Raw genomic sequence first — 22,087 nt, 5'->3', positions numbered from 1 at the left:
GAGGCCAATTATTATGGAGCCAGATAAATTGCTTCTGGAGACAGCAACTGGCCCTCAGGCCTCATTTTTGACACCCCTGCGCTACATTTATGTTGTCTATACAGAGTAATTCACTGGCTGGACAATGCATGTTATTTTAAAGTAAACCCCAGAAGTTGCAGTCCCCCAAACTGCACATCATATACAAGATGTCAGAAAACTCTTGCATGTTAGCATGAGTGAATGTGCAATTTTATATAACTTTGTGCAAATAAAATTCATAAAACAGCCGAAAGCTTTTTCATGAACTGATTCACCCCCATTTAACTTTACACACATTACAGTATGTAAATTGTATTTAATCTTGCATTCTTTCTTTTTTGCTCAAGAACGAAAATTCTAAGAAACTAGCCACTGAGGGTTTAAAAAATAAATAAATAAATACATTTCCTTTTAAATTATATTCTGATGCACAATCTTATTCCAGAGATACATGGAATTTGGGATGACACCTCCATCAGCACCAGGCCTTCTTCAGAGGTAGGTGTTTGATGCTATGTTTTGTTTTCCTGCTAACATTCATTCTTGTTTTATGCCAAATATGGTAGGGTGTGCAGATAAGATTGGGAGATTATCACAGCTGCTAATTACCTTTTTTCTTCTGATCTTCAGCCAAATTTTAAGAGCTAAGGTCCTAGCTAGATATTTTAAGAAACTGAGATGTTGCCATTACTCTCTATTCTCTTCTTGCGGATGTCTCATTTTTGTACATGTGTTGTGATGTTATTATGCTGTCTGTTTCTCTACCCCTCCCATCAGTTTATAATGGGAAACAGGGCCAGAGAAATGCACAGTGTGATAACATCGCATCATGCATTTTCTACAACTAGGCATTATCTGGAAGAGAGGGATAGAACAATGGAGTGGTGATGGTTCATTGTCTCATGTAATGTCTAATTAGTATCTGAGAAAGTGGTGAGAGGCAGTATGATATATTTTATTTATGTCAAGCATTCTAAGCTGTTTTTCCTTGCCAAAAATGATACCGAAAGGTGACATGCAGGAATAAAATAATAAAGAACACTACCCACACTTCTTGTAGAACCCATTGCCATCAGACAGCTCAGTGTAGCCTATAGGAGTCACCTATCTCTGGCTTAAGCAGTTTTTGTTACAGATTAATTCCACATCATTGAAGTGAAAAAATGAGCAAGCCCATAAAGTCATTAACCAAAAAAGGCCTGCTCGACGCTCTCACCCCTATTTATTTTTGCGAAGCTTGAGCTGAAATCCCCTTGCAAATGAGTGGAGTGGGGCACTGAACTATTATTAATGTCATAGTCAAGTGGTTTAAATAGCCAGCTCTTGGTAAAACAGATTGTTCTTTTACTCTGTAGTAATGTAATCAAGACTTTCAATAGGCTGGAACCAACCTGGGTGCTGTAGGTACTGCTCATATTTTTCCTCTCTATTTGCAAACATGTTTGAATTAGGAGAATTTGATTGAGAATTGTGACCCTGATTGATCTAGTAGTGTCTGAGAAACACTCTTTCCTCCATTATATCCTCCTTTTATTCCTAAGTGGTTGATTTTGCTCATGTGAGAGAGCCCCCAGAAAAGGAACTAGTATCAGCATGTACTGTGCTCTTCCTTTTGTTACTATTTATTGTTTGGCTAACTTGCGTTCTTCTAAAATAACAGAAATATGTTGCAGACTAAGGGCCCAATCTTAACTGGTCCAGCTCCAGCACTGAGCCATAGCACCAGTGCCGATTCCCATAAATGTGCCCTAAAGCACATTTACGGCACCCAGTAAGCAGGGAACTCACTCACACCAGTCAGCTGCTGGGCCCAGTGCCAGCAGGAAGGGAGGGAACTGGGGCAGGAGGGGAATGGGATTGTCAGGGTTCTGCTCTGCTGTATCCTGAACTCCATGTCGGACCAGAAAGCCCGACATGGAGTTTCTCAAGTCTGCCAGCTAGTTGGCACAGACTTGAGAAGCCGCATTATGGAGCCTCAGGCTTTGCCAGGAAAAGTCCCCTCCCCTCGAGGAGACCTTTGGCTGCTTCCCGGTGCCTGCTGGATAAAGCGGTAGCCTCAGGAGCTCAAGATTGGGCTGTAAGTTTCCAATGGAAAGTGGAAGGGACCACAGGAGAGAGGAAAGGAAACCAGTGTTTTATAACAGTCATTAAAGTGATGGCCAAACTAGACATTCAGGGCAACCATGCGTGTGTTACAACCTGCAGCTGTACTTTTTATTCTAAAAGGTGTGGGGGGCGGGAGAGGGAATCCCTCTTCCCCCCCCCCTTACATCTCTATATTTGGATACTTAAAGCATTCTTTTCTCTGCCCGGCTCACTTCTGATGTGCTGGGATAGGAAATTGTTTAAAAGCAGCAGAGTAAGGTAGGCAAGGGGGCAGTTTCATTCCCCCCCCATTTGCATGCTTCTTGTGTATAAACAATTGATAGAACATCATGTCTGTTGAACACATCCTCGCCCTGTCTGCCTATAAAACAAACACAGGTTCTTTGTGTATTGTCTAGGTTGTGATGTTAAATAACATTTTGTTAAATGTTTCCAAATAATTATTGGGAACCAGTGTTTGGCTGTGCTAACAGTCTCTCCCCAGCACCAGTTCAGCATCTATGGAGCTTGCTTGCTGTCTTTCCTCTAGTCTCAAGGAGTTGTAGTGGGTGTTAAATCTAGAAGAGGTTGCCATAAGGAAGGACAGTGCTATGGAGGCTTCATGCGTGGCTCCATTTGTAGCTCTCGTTCTCTCCTAGCTATCAAATAGAGCTAAACAGATCTGTAAGACTAAAATAAAGAACATACCACACATGAAAAATCCACAGCTTTGTGCTTACATAGTTCAGTACGTACTACAGAGGTTATACATGTAGTATTTTGTGGTGTAGTGGTTTGGGGGAGAACTGTCTGTGGGAAGCAGGCAAGTGGCAAATGGCATGTTTTTTTGTGCACAGTTCTGTTTACTCAGGAAATGGATCAGTCACTGTGTTTTCGACTTCCATTGTTGCTCTGCCCACAGGCAAAACTTGGGTCCAGGTTTTCTTCCGCCTGTTGAATTAATGCACTCAGACCAGCAGCCATCAGATGTTCAGTATTCTGCCAGAGGCATCTACCCAGAGGAAATGCCATCAGTGGCACGGCCACGACCGGTTGGAAGCACTGCAGGTAGCTACTGTGCACTGCTATAATTCTGTTTTGTACAATCTGGCCATCTTCTACATTTTAGTGCTTCTTATAATCAGCTGTGGCACTGCAGCAGCTAAGATACTCCCTAAGCTTATAAACCAGATAAGAACCATTCCATTCCACCCATGAGCACACATAACCTACATGCACAGACCTTGGGAGAAGCAGGAAGGCTGGATCTAGATTTGAGAGGTGCAGGTGGGTCTGCCATGAAAGTTAATGGCAGGACACCCAGCACAAAGAACTCCAAGCATTGGGCCAGGGAGATGGAGGAAAAATGACTCCCTACCACATAGAAGAGGATGAGCCATGACTGTTAATTGTGGGTCCAGTTCAGCTGTGCAATTACAATGTGTGTGTGTATGATGTTCAATTGCCCTGTTATAAAGATCTTAGGAAGATAGAAGTAGTAAACACTAGGATCCATAGCATTTATTCTTCAGTTCCAAACCTTAGGCATTCCGTGTGCAACTATATTTCCAAAAGGTTTCCTAACACTGCTCCATCAATAGCTGGAGTCAGAGATAGTGGCTGGCACATCAGAGACTTGACTGCAGCAGGTAAAAGTGTGCTGAAAGCATTACCAGGTGCATTATCTAAGGATCCTCAGGGCAGGATTATAGGGCTTAGATGTGACTTTCCTGTTTTGCATAAACTGAAAAAACTCATGAAAATGGGAAAAAGTATGATGCGAGTTCCCCTCAAGAGATTCCCATAATGCCCCAGTGGCAGTTCATTTCTGACATGCCTTTGCAGGTAATACTTTTGATTTATTGCATGAAGAGGTGGACAGGAAAGGTGAATGCGGCTGTTGCTGCTGTTGCCATTAATAACGGGAACTGTGCTGTCATCTGCTAAAAGCCAGTCAGGTTAAAGGTGTTAATTTGGCTTCCCAGCCAGGGGCAGCTTTGCAGGCTCAATTGAAGCATGGAATTCTGATACTGAAATGCACAGTGCATGCATACCATCATATTTCTGAGAGGTACATAGACCGATAAATACGCTCTCACCCTTTTAAAAGTGTGCATGCGTCCAAATACAGAAAAGTGGTGTCCAGTCATTTCCCTTTCATTATTTCCATGTGAATTAAAAGAGAAAGCTGTGATATATGCATGTGAGAACATTTCGTGCATGTGTGTGTGTTGTACTCTGTACCCCAGTACAACATTTGCATTGGAAGCAGCCCCGAGGACAATCTTCAAGGTACTAATCTGATTGGCTAAGATCAGCGCCTTTCCGCATCAACAGAGAGGTGGCAGAAACAGCCAAGAGATTGTATCCTGTTTGCTTATACTCTTATAAAAACCTGCTTTGAAAGCTGTTGTCTCAAAGTTGGGATCTTGCTATGACTGTGTAGCTGAGTGTCCTACTGTAAGCAAATATTTTCTTTTCCACTCGGGGCAAATCACTGGCATGCAAACCTCAATGGATGCTCTTTAATTTACACATCAATAATGGCTAAGACATTGTCAATGGGCCAGAAGCATTATCCCTTCTATATCCTTCCCCTTCCCCACCTCTATGCCCTCAATGCGTGTATATAATAATGCAGTTCTGATTTTGAACCACATGGGAACATCCTCCTCCAGTGAAAGGATGTAGCTGAAATGCTAACAGTGCTGCATGCTGATAAATCCTTTCCTTGTCCCTGCATTGGGAGTCTTTTTTAAAACTATCCAGAGTTACCTTTTTTCTGCACACTCCTCATATACTTCCATGTTATTTTTACCCTCCCCTCCTCCTGCCCTCAGTTTTATTTGCCCTTCACACTTCTGTTGCTGCATGGAAAGATGAAAAAACACAATATTTGCTTTTAAGGTTCTCAGATACAACACCTCACTCAGGTGGGAATTGCTAGCAGGATCGGAGGTCAACAAGTGGAGATCCCCTCAGGCAGAGCAGGGCATGGCCAGCCGGGGGAACCAGGGTGGCCCCCGTATCGTGGCGACGATGAATATGCTAGGAGAGATGCAGTGAGTACTGTGCTTCATCTTTGAATAGTTTCTGAAGCAGTGTTGTATTCGCTTTGAATTTTTTTTCATACCTCTTCCTGTTTTGGGAGTTCCTTCCCAAGGCATTTTTACTTGCTCCTCTGACCTTAGCTGCTGCTTTGTCTCTTTCATATTCCCGTTCTCTGAATCTGTTTCTCTGTCTTTCCTTTCTCATTCTTGGCTCTCAACCTCTGTTTCCCATGGGTTCTGCTTCTCTGAAATTGCATTTCCGAGACAATTATCGGTAGAAAACACAATCCCCCTCCCACCCCCAGAAAAGCAACACAGATTGTCTGGTTGATGTCAGTGGAGCATTGTCAGTTCTGGGGTTGCTGAGGGCAGCGGCCCCAGATACCTGATTGCCCCCCTTCCTACATTTTCCTACAAACCAGTTGTTTCTACACTTTTAAAACAAGTTTTTAACTGACAGTTTTAACTTAGCATGGGCAAGATTGAAACGAAATTAAAGCATTTTATCAGAATGGGATAATTTTGTCATGGCCTGGGCCCCTTGGAAGACCAAGCCCCAGCGATTCTTCCCCCTTCCTCTCCTCAGACCTGGTCTGTTCCTAGCGTTGAAGAAACTTGGTCTCCTGCATATGGAACTGAAGGTGCCCATCACTATACCAACAATGAACTGTGTGTTTTTCAAAATACGTTGATGCTGCTTTACTTTGACCTGCCAGTTCCATTCATGCACGGTGCTACTTCTGGAACATGGATTTTTAAACGAAACTGTGCATGCTTGAGTTGTTGCAAAGACTCTCTTGTGTGTGAGTATGTTTTTCCCTTGGGAAAAACATGGGTACTTCTCAATCATGTTATATGCTCATGAACATGTTCTTTGTCTCCAAACCCTTCTTGTGCTGGCACACACTATATGCTAACCGCCTTTCCAGGCCTGATCTATCTGCACGAATCAACTTGGACTTGCATCACCTATAGAACTGGCACAGATTTTGGGTTGGACGATTGTGGCTGCTTGGGCCTACCCAGCAGTTCCCAAAATCTCTGGAAGTTAGGGATCCGCTGTGTTTGCAGGGGAGGGGCGGAGGCAGCGAAGCAGTCACCACAATAGCACCGCTGCTGGGGTCAAAAGATTTTTTTTACTTGCCTGTGGCAGTGCTGGCCCTCTGTAGGTTCCAGGGTGCCTGCAGATCCTTCTGCAGGACTCTCCATGCCTACTATAAATAGTGAATAAGGCCACTTGCAGTTTTGTGATAAAAACCAGAAGTGGCCTTTTTCACTATTTACAGCAGTTTGCAGGCACAGGGAACCCTGCAAAAGGGTCTACAGTCTCTCCAGACCCTGTGGCCAGCACTGCCACAGAGTAAGTTTAAAAAAAACAACACAAAAAACCCTTTTGTCACTGGCAGTGGCATGATTGCATCACTGCCTTCACCATCGCCCCACCCCTTAGGGGCCAGAGACAGGGCTTCCCTGGCTTGGGCATCACAATGCCCCAGTTTTGAAACCATTGCCTTACCCCAAGAAGATCTCCAGCAGCCTCACTGGTTACAGTGGAAGCTACACAAGCACTGCTGCATTGCCACATGGGAGTTTAGGTAGGATTGGGCTGTTTGTCTTGCACAAGGGGCCCACCATGAGCAATGATGTTTTTATCAAATCACCTTCAACTCTTTGAAGAGGAAAAGCAATGTTTTTTTGAAGATCAGCAAGATCTGCAGCCATGGGCCCAACTGAGAGGACTGGAACAGAAATCAATCTATTGTAGAAATAGCTTATAAGCAAAATAAACATTGCTACATAATTCTGACATAGGAACTGAAATTGCTCAATGCTTCTGCTAATTAGACATTATCCTAAACCAGTGGTTCTCAAACTCTCTGGGAGAGTTTGAGAGCCAGTAAGTCTTTGCAGGGGGAGGGGGCAGTGGGGGCGGGGGGAGGCGGCGGCGCAATCCCCAGGATCGTGCTGCTTAGGGGGCTGCGGGGGCTTGGGTGCACTTACCCAAGCCTCCTGCAGTCTCCTTGGGGTGCTGGGAGCCCGGCGCAACTTCTGGCAGGGCTCCCCACAGCAGGGAAAGTGGAAGTGGAGCAATCGCGCCCTGCCCCCGCTAAAGTGGAAGTGGAGCACAATTGCTCTGCATCCACTTTCGCTGCTGTGGGGAGCCCTGCCAGAAGTCGCGCTGGGCTCCCTGCACCCCGGGGTGGCTGCAGGAGGCTTGGGTAAATGCACCCAAGCCCCCGCAGCCCCCTAAGCAGCACGATCCTGGGGACCTTCGTCGTGATGCCCCAGTTTGAATAACACTGTCCTAAACCAAGGATGGGCAGTTTGTCCCCATTTTGGGGTCATGGGGTCAACTTCTAATGAGCATTGTGACACTGGGCATATCTACTGTGGATCTTACCACTTCAGTGCAAGACATCACAATGTCCTTATGCAAGGAAGGGGCATGCAAAGAACTCATAATGACCCCCGGTTACAACAAACTGAGGCTGTTGGAAGGGGGACGTCTCTTCCCTTAGTGTGTTTTGTGATAATCCTGTGATGTTATTATATGTATATTAGGAGAGAAGCCCTATGCAACATCTCAGTAGCTGGAGCAGCCTAAGGCACACTAAGCCCACAGCCTCAGGAAAGGTGTGGAGGCCTCAGAAAATAGCATCTTTGGCTGCATGATACTATGTCCAATACAGTTTTCTTATGCTTGTGTAAAATCATAGCTGGCCAAGGCAGGCCACAAGACAAGTACCTAGTGACCTCCCTCAAAAGCAAGCTGCCCATCCACAAGGAAGGCAGTGGATCTTGGAGCATTGCATCAACCATTGCATCCAGAGTGGCCCTCTGGGTTGCCACCTGGAATTTTCTGTAGTTTTCTCTGAGCATTAATTGAGGAAGTCCATGCCTGATCCACAGGGTTCCTGTTTGAGCACTTTGGCCCCTTACCTCAACATGACCAGGTGTGAATCCTCTACTACTGCACTGAGACACAGCACTGAATATCCATCTGTGAGCTGCTGGTTCTTGCTAGAACGCCCTTCTCAGTGCTTGTTTTTCTCTGTCATCAGAATTTCCTGAATCTGTCTCTTCTGTATGCCGCTGCCATTGTTAACATTGTTGGCTCAGTGTTGCTTTGCAGCCCCTTGTTGGTTCTCTCTTCCTGCAGCTAATTTTATCCAATGTGCTTGCATTTTGCTCTTTTTGGTATCAATCTGCAGATGTGAGTGTTTTCCTTTCAAGAGCTTATGGTGTATGGCTTGTTAGATTTGATGTTGAAGCAGGCACAATCATTGTGCAAAATATGAATTTGGGGGATCAGTATATAGGTATTGTTTATTCAGACAAATGTATTTATTTAATGGCACTTAAAACAATATGGCTATTTTCATTTTTCTCACCTTCATGCATTTCAAAGTATATTATTACCTTCTGACTTTACTCAACCCTCTTTACCTCTCTTTAGTTAATAGCTGTTTTTAGATAGTCCAAACATGTGTTAATGTAATGTGTCTGTAGTCAGTTGTATAACAGGATATATGTGAATAGCCCAGCCAGTTGTTTTTTTCTGGTCTCAGACATATGAAAAAACTACATGTATCAGTGTTCTGATAAAAGTGGATGGTGCTTTCTCCAGCACTATTAATACCCAGAATTTTTTAAAAAGCAACTTGTAGTGCATCCCTGAAACTCCAGCAGCAACTCAGCAGTGCACATGTGTTTTCCACCAAATAGACATTTTAAGCCTCTAATTTTACATTTCAGATCCAAAAGAAACTTGCTGCTTTCTTCTTTTATTTGTTTGTTTGCTTCTCCTTTCTCACCTGTACTGAAGCAGAAACTAATGCTCTGTGTCTTTCCCCAGACGCATACGCCTGGACATCAAGAATATTCCTCCTCACCAGTATACCAGATGCCGAGGACTTCGGCCCGTCAGCCCTCAGCACCACCTGTTCAGCTGCCACACAGCAACCACCAGGGCCCCGGGCTCTGCTACAACACCAGCTCCACTGAAGACCTCCAGCCAGGGCACTCGTCAGCCTCCCTCATCAAAGCAATCCGAGAGGAGCTTCTCCGGCTCTCTCAGAAACAGACAGTGGTGCAGAACTTCCACAGCTGATTTGCCCCATTGTTGCAGATCTGACAGGTATCTGCTTCCTGTGGAAGCAAAACGCGGAGGGAAAGGAGCAACAGCCTGTTCTTCCCGTCAGAGGAATACGCCTGAATGATAACCGAGATTATTACATGTCCGAAAAGGAACTCAGCAACAGCAAGAGAGAGAAGAGAGTGTGTGAGTGTGAGAATGTGAGGGAAAGCTGGGGGAGGCATTGACACACAAGTGTCTTTTAACCCTGCTTTGTAGCATCTTAGACTACATTTATAATCCTGCTTTTGGCTGGAAGAGTTCCGTTAGTTGAAAATTCTGGTCCAAAACCCGAGCACTGCAAAGTAGGCAATGCCTCTCCCCTAAGAGGATAATCCACTTGCACATGAGACTCCTTGTTTGTCGAAGGAAAACTGTGTTTGCAAGAGGGCATTGCCTGTTCTGTCAATAGAAGGTACAAGACTCCCTAGAAAGGTTGGATGTGTGTCTGCTGATGTGTTTTTGGAAATGGAAACCCTACAAAACCAGAGGCAGCATTGAGCCAGTGCAAGAAACCTCCTTCACGAAACACTTTTAAGACTTCTCAGACAAAGTACTTGGAGCAACCTGTTAAAAAGCCAGAACAATAGATGTTGTTAAATATAGCTCTGTGCTTCCAAATGGAGCCATTCTCTGCACTCTTCCTTGTTCTTTCTGGTGCTGAAGCTTCAAAGTGTCCCTTCATCCTGATGTTTGCAAAGTTGAAATGATGGCCTTCTTAAAATGAAAAGGAGAAAAAACAAAACAAACAAAGGATATAATCATGTATAGTCATTCAGGCTGGGAAAACAAAATAGCCTCCTTTTTTTTTTATAAGACAGGAATGCCAGAAAGCGAAGACTTACTTGGTATTAATAATTTATTGGTAAATTAGTTGTGGCTGATCAGTAAAAGGATGGAAACGTTCAAGGCAGTTTCACAAGTGACAGAGAAGACAGTATTGTACACGAGGACATTACAACAACTGCTTTATTTTTACAGTAATTCACCACAGGCAATGTGAAGAGGTAGGGTAGAAATGTTTTAAATGAACAGTCAAGGCTGGCTCTGATTTTGTGATCACAGGGCCCCTAGTTCTGCCCTTCAACTTGCCTGCCCCCTCCTCATCTTGTAGTGGACACCTCTAATTTGAAGGAAAGCATTTAACTGGTACAGCCTTTTGCCTCCAAAATTAAACATCCCTTTCCCTTGCCATTTCATGTGGGCCTCCTCTTTCCTCTCTTAGCTTAGGCTTAAGCCCCAAATGGCCCATCTTCTGATGTTGGCTATGTGGTTTAATAATGATATAAGCATTTCATATGGAAGCATTTTCCCAATCTCAATTATAACCCTTTTTTAAAATTTTTAATTAAATTTGTTAATTTTTAATTTTTTTAATTAATTTTAATTTTTTTTTTTTGCAAAACCCTCCATCTTTTAGATCAGAAATGGCATCATGTCCCAAGAGATAAACCTGGATAGATCCTTTTTTTCTCACTCTCCTTCAGTAACAAGCACTTAGCTTTTTAAAGATGCCAGTTGTTCACAGGTGACCAAATTAGCTTTCAAGCATCAAACGTGAATGTAAAATATGTTGCGGCTGAATCCTCAGTTGAACTTTAAAATGCCTGCCCAGCACATGATGTGCCAGATTAGATTTGCACAACACTCCAATATTAAGGAACAAGCAAAGGACATTTCCCACATTACGTAGGAGCAAACCTAAGTTTGGCCCTATCTGAGTACACCACTGACAAGGAGCTGAAGCCAGTCCTAGTTCTCTGATTATGCCTGTTTTTTAAATTTCCTTTTTAATACCATAATGGTTTTTATAATGCCCCCTGAGAAGGATTCTTAACATCACTTGTGAAACCTCTCTTAGTGTTTGAGCTTGGAAGCGTAGGGGTGGTGGATCAAGCTATTTGTTAACTTGCCAAAGAGCCTAAATGCAGGTGTGCTATTTCCATTGTTCACCAGAATAAAACTGGCAGGTCTGTGGTTTGAAATGAGTTGAAAAAGAAGGCCAGCCTGGGTGATACTGCATCACCAGCACAAGTTTACCATAAACCACACTCTGCATTTTTGTTATTGATTAAATCTACACCTACACACAAAAAAGTAAAAGTTGTGGTAAAATACCATTTTAGAATAACAGACGCTTAGATTTCACCATTAGAGGCAACCTCTCCATTTGTACATGTTCCTACTGATACAATGGTACATACCAACCAGGCATCTGTCACTAGTTTTTACATAATTTTAATTTTACTGCTAGTTGTGAGATGTAATTTACTGTCATACAGCCATTGCTTAATTGTAACCTGCGTAATAATGAGTGAAAATTCTAACTAAATTATTTAATTTGTTGGAGTGCTATTTTTGGTGGTGGTTTGTTTTTAACTTAGACTAAATTAAAGCTTAAGCGGCGACACAAAGAGAATCTTAAGCAGTTCTTTGCATGGAGGTGTGATATCAATGCTTTTTCTGTCTTGGCTATTAATGGTTTGATGACTTAACCTAACCTAAAGGGTTAATTCACCAGTGTTTTGAAAATTGGCTTGGCTGCTATTTGTGTCTGCACTACGTACATTTGTACACATTCATTTTCCTCCAAAAATTTGTTCCGGGCACCGGAGCTCCAAAATATCCTTGTTTAATAGTAATGAAAGATCTGATCCATGTTTGCATTTCCTATGAGTTCAGTGGGTTCCTTTTCATGGAAACAGGTCCCTATACATGAGCATGAGTTCCATGTGCCAATATGTGTACATAAAGATCTTTAAACTGGAGCAATTGAGATTATTCACTTATTTGTTCTAAGTAGCTGATATATTGTAGTAGCTATCAGTTCACTCCTATCTAAAGTCCTGCACAGCCCGTAATGACAGCAGAAGAGACTTCCGCTATTGTAAAATGGCACGGAGCAGTTCTTTGGCAATCATTTTGCACATACTGCTTTGCAGCAGCGCTTCAACTCTGTTGCGCCCGTCAGACTAGGTAAGACAGCAAGGAGGGGTCAGGAAGAGGGAGCTGGGAGGAGCCCAAGAGGGTGGAACTGCTGACAGTGGCATGCTGGATCCTATCCCCTCTGTTCAGAGATTCCCCACAACTTTCTTTTTGGACTTGAGCTAACTATTTCTGAGAAGAAAACACTAGCAAGTGGAAGGCTTGTGGAAGTGTAAGGGGAAATAATTCCCCTTTCTCCTCCCAAGCTTCCTCCCCCCGCAGGATACAGTGTGTGCTTTTTTGGTGTGATTGCATTGGCAGGGTGTGTGTGTGTGGAGGTGGGCTCTAAGAGGCTCTAAGAATTGGGCTCTAAGAGGCTGAGTAGTACATCCAGAAGTATTGGGTTTGAACTGCATCCAGTGGCGGACCTCCCCAGCCCCATGCTCAGGGTAAAGGTCCACGATGGCACCCCCATGGGCTGTTGCTGCCCCCATGCGAAAACTGAGGGCCCCCTACTCACCTGAGGCCTACTGAGCCTCGCACGACCTTAGTCCATGTCACGGAGGCCTCTCTGAGGTTCCCCGATGCTATAAATTATGTTTCCGAGCCCATCAAAAGCCTCTGAGAGGCTTCCATGGGGTCCTAGTGGCTTGTGCTTGGGGCATTTGCTGTATCAAACCCAATGGTAGGTCTGCAACTGACTGCATCTCTGCTGTGAACTCACTGGGTGGCCTTAGGCAAGCCCTTCCCTCTCGGCCTCAAATCCCCCCCATCTGCAATATGGGGGTAATAATCTCATCCTATTGCAGAGGTGGCCAGTCTTTCAACTTTAGGGCTCCTGGACTTTTAACAATTGTGTAGAAGAGGGAATTTTAGCAGGTGCAGCGTGTCTCCTGTGAGATGCACAGCTGCACCTGTTGAAATTCCCTCTTCTACACAATTGTTAAAGGTTCAGGAGCCCTAAAGTTGAAAGGCTCCATACCTGTCCATCCCTGCCCTACCTGGTTGTTGTACATATGACATCAGGGTAACACATGTGAAGTGCTTTGCGCACTCCAAAGTGCTATATGAATTATTCTTATGAAATTATCAGACGTCACCTAAAAGAGCACAATTTATGGGAATTTGCAACTACAGTAGATATTTAAGAGAGAATCCCATTTGCAACAGTATTAGGGCCCAATCCTATCCAACTTTCCAGCACTGATGTAGCCATGCCAACAGGGTGTGTGCTGCATCCTGCGGGGGGGATGGGGGACGACAGTCACAGAGGCCTCCTCCAAGTAGGGGAATGTTTGTTCCCTTCTCTCGGAGCTGCATTGCAGCTGCACCAGTGCTGGAAAGTTGGATGGGATTGGGCCCTTAGTCTCCAGTTTGGTCCAAATCCTGCAGGTGCCAATATCTAAATCACTTTTAAGTCATTGTTGTCGCCATCAAAATCACTGTGACTTTTTTTTGAGTAAAAATGCTAATTACTATGCTGCAAAGGCATAGAACTAGCTATAAGAGAGAGTTGATTATCCTAATTTTAAGTACTCCACTTTATCATGTCAGTTCAAGTTAGCTACCTTTACATTAAAGAGTAAAACAGTATACAAGTTGTGTCTTGTTTTCCGCTGGGGTTCCATTCCTCTAGTGGATAAAAAAAATTCGTGGATAAAAAGCAGTGGAAAAGACCCACTTCCAAGTTTCTCGCCCCTCCTTTGCTCCTAATAAGGTTGTGTCTCGACATTCACAGGACTCCCTGCTGATACCATAAAATGTGTTAAAAACAATTTTTAAAAAAGTGTGTCCCTTTACAATTGTGGTTTAAAACAGCTTTTCTTGCTGTTGTAGAGAGGCAGTCAGAATTAGAAATAGAAAGGATCCCTTGCCTTTGCCTGGCTCAGCTGAAGAATGGAATGATTGCTTGCATGACTATCTCTACAACAGTAAGAAAAGCAGTTTTTTAAACTGTGATTTTAAATAGATGCATTTCTCCCATTCTCCAGGGATCTGCACATTCCTTCTCATTTGCAGTGGCCATTTGTGTTGAGTCAAATCCGTATATAAAAATATCCGTGTATAACAAGGTTGGACCTGTGCTTCTAAATATGTCCTTGCCCAGGACAAGTGAACACAGCTGACAGAGCAGTCTGCCTCAAACACTGCTATGCTTGGCCCAACCACCCAATGAATGACTGTTGCCTCCCCTTTGCCCTGTCTTAAGGCCTCCAGAAATTTATTTTTGGGTAAGGGGAAGACAGAGTTGGCAGAGGTTCCAATACGTACTCCAGTGGGAATACAGTGTGCCGTTTTCCTGCCAGGGCAGCTAGGATATATATTCCCAGTCAAGTCTCTGGTCACAAGAGGTACTGTGTTGGGGATTGTGGCACTGAAATAGTGGAGGCAGCAGGAAATGCTTTGTAAGTATGAGATTAGAAATGCACTCAGAGTCCTTGAGAATTTTTATGTATTCAACTGGAACATTTGCAATCCCTTTCAGCATTCTCAAGCTTTCCTACTTGACATACACAGAGTGGCCACTTAGTTGGTTCTGAGTAGTTTGCAGCTCACTTGAATATGCTTAATAAATGTCACGAGAAACACGCCAGCTGGATGGTATATGATATACGCTTACTGTTATTATAGGATTTTTCCTCTTGGTGTGTTTTTGATCAAATACCGTGTTTGATAAACCTAGTTTCTTTCCTAATCAGTATAGTAAAGTCAAATTCCTTCACACGTATGCATTTGATGCAGCAGCAAGACATGAGATCATTCCTTTGCTGTAAGATGTTAAACTGGTGGATGGTAAGTCCTAAGTACAGGAGAAGTTTACATTGGACTAAATCAGTGGTCTCCCAGCATGCATGGAGTTAACAGTTTCACCTGGAGGCCTCTTGCACTGCAGATCGCCCCCGACCTCTGCACTGGCCAGCTGCTTCTGGGGTCTATCACCCCAGCAAGCTTTGTGCTCAGATTTCCAGGCATGCGCAGCTGGCCAGTGCAAAGATTGGGGGCGATCTGTGGCACCACCAGGTGCTTACCAGGTGGAATGGTAAGCACCTGGGAGAAAGATCACGGCAGGTGCCAGATTTGGCCTGTGGACCTGGGTTTGGAGCCTGCTGTTCTAAATTATCAGTCTATTCCTGCTCTTTAGTGTCAAGTGAGAGTGTATGGGATTATTGGGTCCCTGATAAACAATAGAAAAAGTACTATTTCTAGATGCGCCAAGTTCCTCCCACATTCTCTCTTATCATGTTTAAACTAGTTTCTTGACCAAGCCATTGAGAGTGAATGGTTCTGCCTTGTGTACTATTCAACAGCAATATTTAGAGTCTGGCTTCATTTATTCAGAATCTGAACTTGCTTCACCCGTATATTAAGAAGGGCAGGACATTCTACATGCACACGAGCTATGCTGCTAAGATCATAGACAGAGCTATTGACTAAAAAATCCATAATGCAGTGTGAGTGTGAGCAAGCTTTGTATACACAAAGACATCTGGGATTGAAATAATAAATAAAAATAATAGTTTGGTTGATACTGTACTGGCATAAGATTTCACGCACCCCATGCAAGCAATAAGAGCATACCCTGAGACTTAAGTAAGTGAGGCAGCCCCTATGAATCCAGACTTTCATGCAGACACTGGACCCCTTGAGGAGTTTGCCCTAAATCCTTCAAATCTAACTCTCATTGATGCAACTCTCATTTGTTGCCATGAGAGCAAGAACAGAAAATAAGTGTGGCTGACTTCCAGCTTTTTTCAAAATTGAAAAACAACCAGGCAGTGAGTTTGAATTGATGCCTAATTTTTTTTCACATCATTGGGGGGAAGGGGCATTTAAAATAGATAATAGCTAGAGAGCAAATGGTTAAGCAGCCCTTCCTCTGTCATTCCTTCGCTCATACCTACGGCTTGCCCAGGCTACTTTATTTTAATTAGGAAGCTATTACAAATGAATTCTGTGTAGTATCTAGTTTGGCCTTAACCATAGTATTCTAATGAAACTGCAATCCTTCTGTGGCCTTCTCTCTCCCACTCCAGATTTCCAGCACTGGCTTCCTTGCCTACGGAAGTCAACCTTATGTCCTCGTTTTGCATTTTTTGTGCTAACAGCAAAGTTCTTTTGCTTGCCTTTTTTCAATTCTCTGGTGAATTTGTAATAGGATCATTGTTATAAATGGCTCATTCTGAGCATTAAGTGAAACTTCTGTAAGAACCATCTCTTAGATCAAATTGATGAAGACATAATGTGGGCAGTTCACCCTCCACAGGTAACTAGGGAGCTAGCAGCACATGCATTTTGGGCACTTTTGAAATAAATTTTTTGTGATTAATTAGGGACTGAGGGACAATGCGAAATGAAATATGGGCGGTGATTTTTCTCTCTAATCAAACTACATTGTTATCAGAAAGCTTGTCTTTAATAGATATCTATTCTTTCCATTGTACTTCTTCACACTGAATAAGCCATTTTGGCTTCCCCTTTTAAACATTAAGGCTGCCATCCTATGTACACTTACCTGGGAGTAAGTTCTACTGAACCCAATGGGACTTATTTCTGAGTTAGACATGTCTAGGGTGTAGGCAGCCCTATCTCTGCCCCTTAGGAGGCAGGGTGGGGGATGGCAGTGAAGCAATCGCAAACTGGAAGTGGTTCTGATTGCTGTTTTCAGCTTTGTGGAGGCTTGGGGAGCCCTGTAGCGGTGTCTGTGGGGCTCTCCCCCCCCACACACACACCCCTCCTGCAGGCTGTGCTGGCTTTAGCTGTGAAAATCTCTTTTCACCCAGGCAGGGACATGATCCCGACTATCACTCTGCTGCCATCCCACTGCCCTGCCCCTTCTCTGGCTGCTGGGTGGCGACCTGCCAGTTTGAGAACCCTCAGTTTAGATCAGGGGTGTCCAAAGTTTTTGGCAGGAGGGCCACATCATCTCTCTGACACTGAGTCGGGGGCCCGGGGAAAAAAAATTAATTTACATTTAAAATTTGAATAAATTTACATAAGTTTACATAAATGAATATATTAAAGATGAACTTATATGAATAAATGAAGGTCTTGAAATAGCTCAAGGCCTATAAAAGGCCTTGCACAAAGCAAGGCTGGCCTTCCTTTGCTGCCGCTACTGCATCACAGACATGAAACAACAAGTCTTGGAGGGAGCCCTCATCCCACAGCTCACGAAAGAGGTCAAACAGTCGCCCTCACGCTGAGACCAGTTGCGTTGGGCCAGTCTGGGCTCCAACAAATCTCCGGAGGGCCAGAGGCTCATTGGAGACTGGGGGCTCCCTGAGGGCCACATTGAGAGGCCTCAAGGGCCGCAAGTGGCCCCAGGGCCGGGGTTTGGGCACCCCTGGTTTAGATGAATGAATCCATTTCAAGAAAGTTTAAACAGCAATTTTATCTGCTTGATTGTCTATTTTCAGTAAAGTGAATCTCGGCAAGAAAGAAAGATGTCAGCTGTGTGTGTCTGTGCTCTTGCAAATCAATGGTAGTACAGATTAAACTTACACTGCAGGTGATAAATCCAAGGAAGGCGAAAAGGACACGGTTCTTCATGGTTTCATGTATTCAGACACATGGGAGATTAGCAGCATTTGGACACTTCTAGAGCCTTAGAGGGTCCTGGGCGAGCCCTCAAGGGGGAAGAAATTCCTTCAGTTCCTTTTTGACCACTTCAATAGTAGCTTTAGTGAATAAACCTTCAAATGTTTTGTACAAAATCCATTTGAAGGAGTGCAGAACCACCATTTTTATACATAGGGAACCTTGTATACTTATGAACACTTATGAAGCAGATATGTTTCAGTCACCCACTTGGAAATTCTGAAGTTGGAGAACCATTTCCCTAAAACCGGTCAAGCAAAGATGCCGTTTTCATGGCTAACCCTTTTACAGCTGTGCTGTAACATCAATATATATTTTCTGCCAACGAAATAATAAGAATCGGAGAAGGAAAAAGTGGGTTACATTGTTCTCAGACATGTACTTATTCATTAAGTGCTATTTTCTTAACTCTTCACAGCATCACTCAACAGTCACAAGAAAAATTTCCCTTTGTTTACAGTGTATTTTGGAAAAGTACAGGTTTATATCTCTATTTTTCCTGGGGCAGGTTCAGCACTGAGAGCTGTGTTGTCTAATGAGTGTGGTTTGAGGGGGTGGGAGAGGAACTTAATTTTGCATGTCCAAGATAATGATGTTTTGTGACTAATACTTGAAATTACAGTGCATGCACAATAAAAGCAGAAGAAAAAAAAATCCACAATAGAGACACTGGCCAACAGAACATTTGGTTCCTAATCAAAGATATGACTTCTTGCAAGGTACTTGCTACTAAATGATGTTGGTTTGCTAATTGTAACTGCAACTTACATGGTATAGCCTAGCGCAGCACTGGCTGTCTGAAAGTCTTGCCTGGCCTCTGCCAACTATTTGCTGTCATTTCCTTGCCTCCTTTTGCTGTGAAAAGGGCTATTTTTCACCTAGAAGAGGTCCCTCCTAATGAGAAATCCAATGACATAATTATTATTATTTTATTAATAGTAGTAGTTGGCAACCTTCAGTCTCGAAAGACTATGGTCTTTACCATACCATAGTCTTTACCATACCATAGTCTTTACTATACCATAGTCTTTATTAACAGTATTTATTAACATAAGAGCAGTCCTGAATCAGATCAAAGGTCCATCTAGTCCAGTAGCCTATCACATGTTTCCAGGAAGTCCTGAAGTAGGGCCTGAAGGCAAAAGCTATTCCCCTCCCCTCAGCAACTTGTATTGAGAGGTCAATTTCCTGTAAATGTGGTGGTTCCATGAAGTTGTTATGGTTTATACCCACTGAAAAACAAGTTCATGGAGAATTAGGTCCAAGTAGCTTTGACAGCCATCAAAACAGATGGTCATCATCACCTCATCTTGTGGTAGTAAATAACACAAATTAAACTCTCACATCCAAATCAACACCCAGTATATAGTTCTGGTGCCTGTCTTGTACTTCTCCTTGAGTGAGATTGATAGAGAAACAGCATTGGCCAGACTGAGAGACATCCTACCATTAGTCTCACCAATCAACCAGTCAGTGCTCTCAGAGAATAAAAGCTCTTGTGGTTCCAGCCTACAGATGTACCTGTAGCCGCCTCATCGCCAAGCATACTTTAAAACTAAACCTGCAGGCAGAATTATTAGAACTGCCTGTGACCCAACTGGGAATTGGAGATGGCTTCTGGGAGAGTAAAGGATTAAAGGGGGGGGGGTGTCTGTAAGAAGTTTTGGCCTGTAAATACAGAACATTACTTTTGAGGCATGTGAGACTGAGAGTTGTGATGACAGTGAGGAGAGGGTGATGACTGTGTGCAATCTCTTACATTTACCCACAAGCACGCCCCCACATCTCAAACCTGTGCATCAGATGTTTGCTATTAGCTCCTTTCCTTTCACTTGACAGCTCTGTCAAATGCTTCCTGCACTGTGGCCCTGTAACACTTCCTTAGCAAGTGCCACTGCTTTTAAAAAGTGGATTCTTAGTGGCAAGACCACCTGTTGGTTTTTGAAAGGCGTTTACTGTGTAATGGTTGAGAAATGAGCCTGAGGAGAAGGGAAACACAATGTCCCTCTTGTGCAAACCTTTGATCTTGCATTTGCTCCACAGTCCCATAGAGAGGCAAAACATCATGACATGTGAGAGAATGGGGCATGGCAGGAACCAGCCAGTTTTTACAAGTTTCCATTGTGCCTGGCTTGGATTAATAAAAGAATATACAGGAGGCAAAGCAAGCAACAGATTTTGATTCAAAATATAATTCTGCGGAAGGGCATGAGGTTTGTCATCAAAAGTAACTGCAAGATGCCTCAAAAGGGGGCCGTTCTCCATTCTAGTTTTAGAGGGGATAAATTGTCCTTTTGCTACAGGAAGTAAATTCACAGATGAGTATAGGTTGAGTCTCATTATTCTCAAGGGTTCCGTTCCCAGAACTCACGTGGATGGCAAAAATCGAATTAAAGCAAATCCATTTAAAAAAAAACAATGTCCTTTTGCTCAGCAATTTAAAAACAGCCTTGCTGACCTTTTGCAATGCACACAGAGGCAATTAGCCTCTCTCCAGGCACTTAGAAAGGCTTCATGCTGAGGCAGCAAGCCCTCCCTTCCCTGGGAGCCCAGTGAAGGGAAAGAATGGAGGAGGTGATAAGGACTTGCAGTCTTTCACTTGCTCAGGGGGAAGGGAGGGGTCACTTGCCTGGGAGTGAGACTGTTCTAAGTGCCTGGAGAGAAAACGATTGATGGATTTTCTACTGGCTGCCCTCTCCCCCATTAACAAGGCTATTGTTAAACGTCTTTTTTGATTTAAAGGGCCCTTCTCATCAGCTGAGATAAACCTGAAGGTAAAAAATCCATGGATAATTAGATTATACCTGTAATTCAAGAATTGCAGTGCCATCTTGTTTGATGGGGCAGTAAATGAAAGTAACAATAAAGAGCTGGGATTCTCTTCCAGGAACTTGGCAAGACACAAAAATGCCTAAAAACAAGTAAGCCTAACTCTGTGTTTCTTCCTGGGCTCCTTATATAATCCTATATGTCCTACATGTACATGTCCTCTTTCTACACTTCAAGAACAGAACGAGCCAAATTGAATTCCCTAATCCACTTGTTTCATCCTGTACGGCGATGACAAGTAGAGGCGTCCGTCAGTTTTATTCCTGGCTCATGCTCCCAAATACTTGGGTTCATCGGGCCTGAGTTGCATGAGTTTACTGATGCAGAGAAGGATAAGGGTGAGAAACCAGAGGCTCCAGCCAACAGCAGCAGCAATCCAGCCATATTCATCCACTCCAAACTGACAGCATTCAGCTGCTTCTGAGCAGTAGTTTGCATCTGGTGATGGAGAAACAGAATTATATTTTTTGCTTGAGCACAAATCAGTTGAACATAACACGTGAACCGAGGCACAGCTGATCTGGGTTGAGTTTATTGCACCGCTGGACACAGACTATGTTTCTCTAACTAGGAGCATTGCTCTTAGAATATGATGATTGTTTGTTAGGCACACGTATATATGACACAATCAGCAATATCAGGGCATTATATAACCATAAAATAGTACAATAGCATAGTACTTGATCGGTAGCAGTTAAAACTCAGGTAAGAGCAACAGCATTTAAGGCAATCAAACGCATCAAGAAGCATCGGCAAACAAGAACTTCTTGCTTTGGTGCCTCCAAGAAAGCAGTGAGTGCCCCAGGGGAGTCTCCCTAAGGAGTGAGTTCCAACAGTGGGCCAGCACAGTTGAAAAAAGCTGACCCGTGCTATCCATCTGCCTTATGTGGGAGGCACCTTATTGAAAGCATTGTTGATTGTGGCATGCAGGCAGGTTGATAAAACCTACTTGGTTCTGTCAACCTGGGTTCTTGGGGCCCAGGTTGTATTGGTCTTTCCAGATAAGTTCCAACACCTTGCACTGGGCTTGGATAAACACTGGCAATTAGGATATACCTGTACCAGGAAACCTTGTGTGATATAGTGGCTAGAATGTTGGGCAGTAAATCCAAATCCCCAGTCAGATAGCTGCATTTGGTGAGCCTCTATGGCAGCTATTTTCAACCACTGTGCCGTGGCACACTGGTGTGCCGCGAGTGGTCCACAGGTGTACCACAGGAATTTGGGGGAAGGTCATTTATTAATAGGTCCAATGGGAGATGTGAGCCCTCACTGGCAGCATGGTGTGTCTTGTCAATTGTCAAAAACTTGGTGGTGTGCCTTGACCATTTTAGTGCCTTTTCAGTGTGCCGTGAGATGAAAAAAGTTGAAAATCACTGCTCTGTGGACTAAGGGCCCAATCCTATCCAACTTTCCAGCTCTGGTATAGACACAATGCAGCCCT

General features: G+C 43.6%; 1 protein-coding gene across 1 annotated transcript in view; it reads left to right on the top strand.

The window, feature by feature from the left end:
• Positions 1–9,344, top strand: part of KIAA1549 (KIAA1549 ortholog) — a 121,695-nt gene extending 112,351 nt beyond the window's left edge. The window contains exons 18-21 of the mRNA XM_066633492.1: positions 467–519; positions 3,029–3,174; positions 5,014–5,168; positions 9,013–9,344. Coding sequence (XP_066489589.1) covers positions 467–519; positions 3,029–3,174; positions 5,014–5,168; positions 9,013–9,267 — 609 coding nt within the window. The 3' untranslated portion in view covers positions 9,268–9,344. The remainder of the gene's footprint in view (positions 1–466; positions 520–3,028; positions 3,175–5,013; positions 5,169–9,012) is intronic.
• The last annotated feature ends 12,743 nt before the right edge of the window (positions 9,345–22,087 follow it).

Source organism: Tiliqua scincoides, chromosome 7 (assembly GCF_035046505.1).
Source record: "Tiliqua scincoides isolate rTilSci1 chromosome 7, rTilSci1.hap2, whole genome shotgun sequence".
In the NCBI taxonomy this organism is placed as follows: domain Eukaryota; kingdom Metazoa; phylum Chordata; class Lepidosauria; order Squamata; family Scincidae; genus Tiliqua; species Tiliqua scincoides.
The sequence above is the reverse complement of the archived record's forward strand: the minus strand, read 5'-3'. Positions and strand labels throughout refer to the sequence as shown.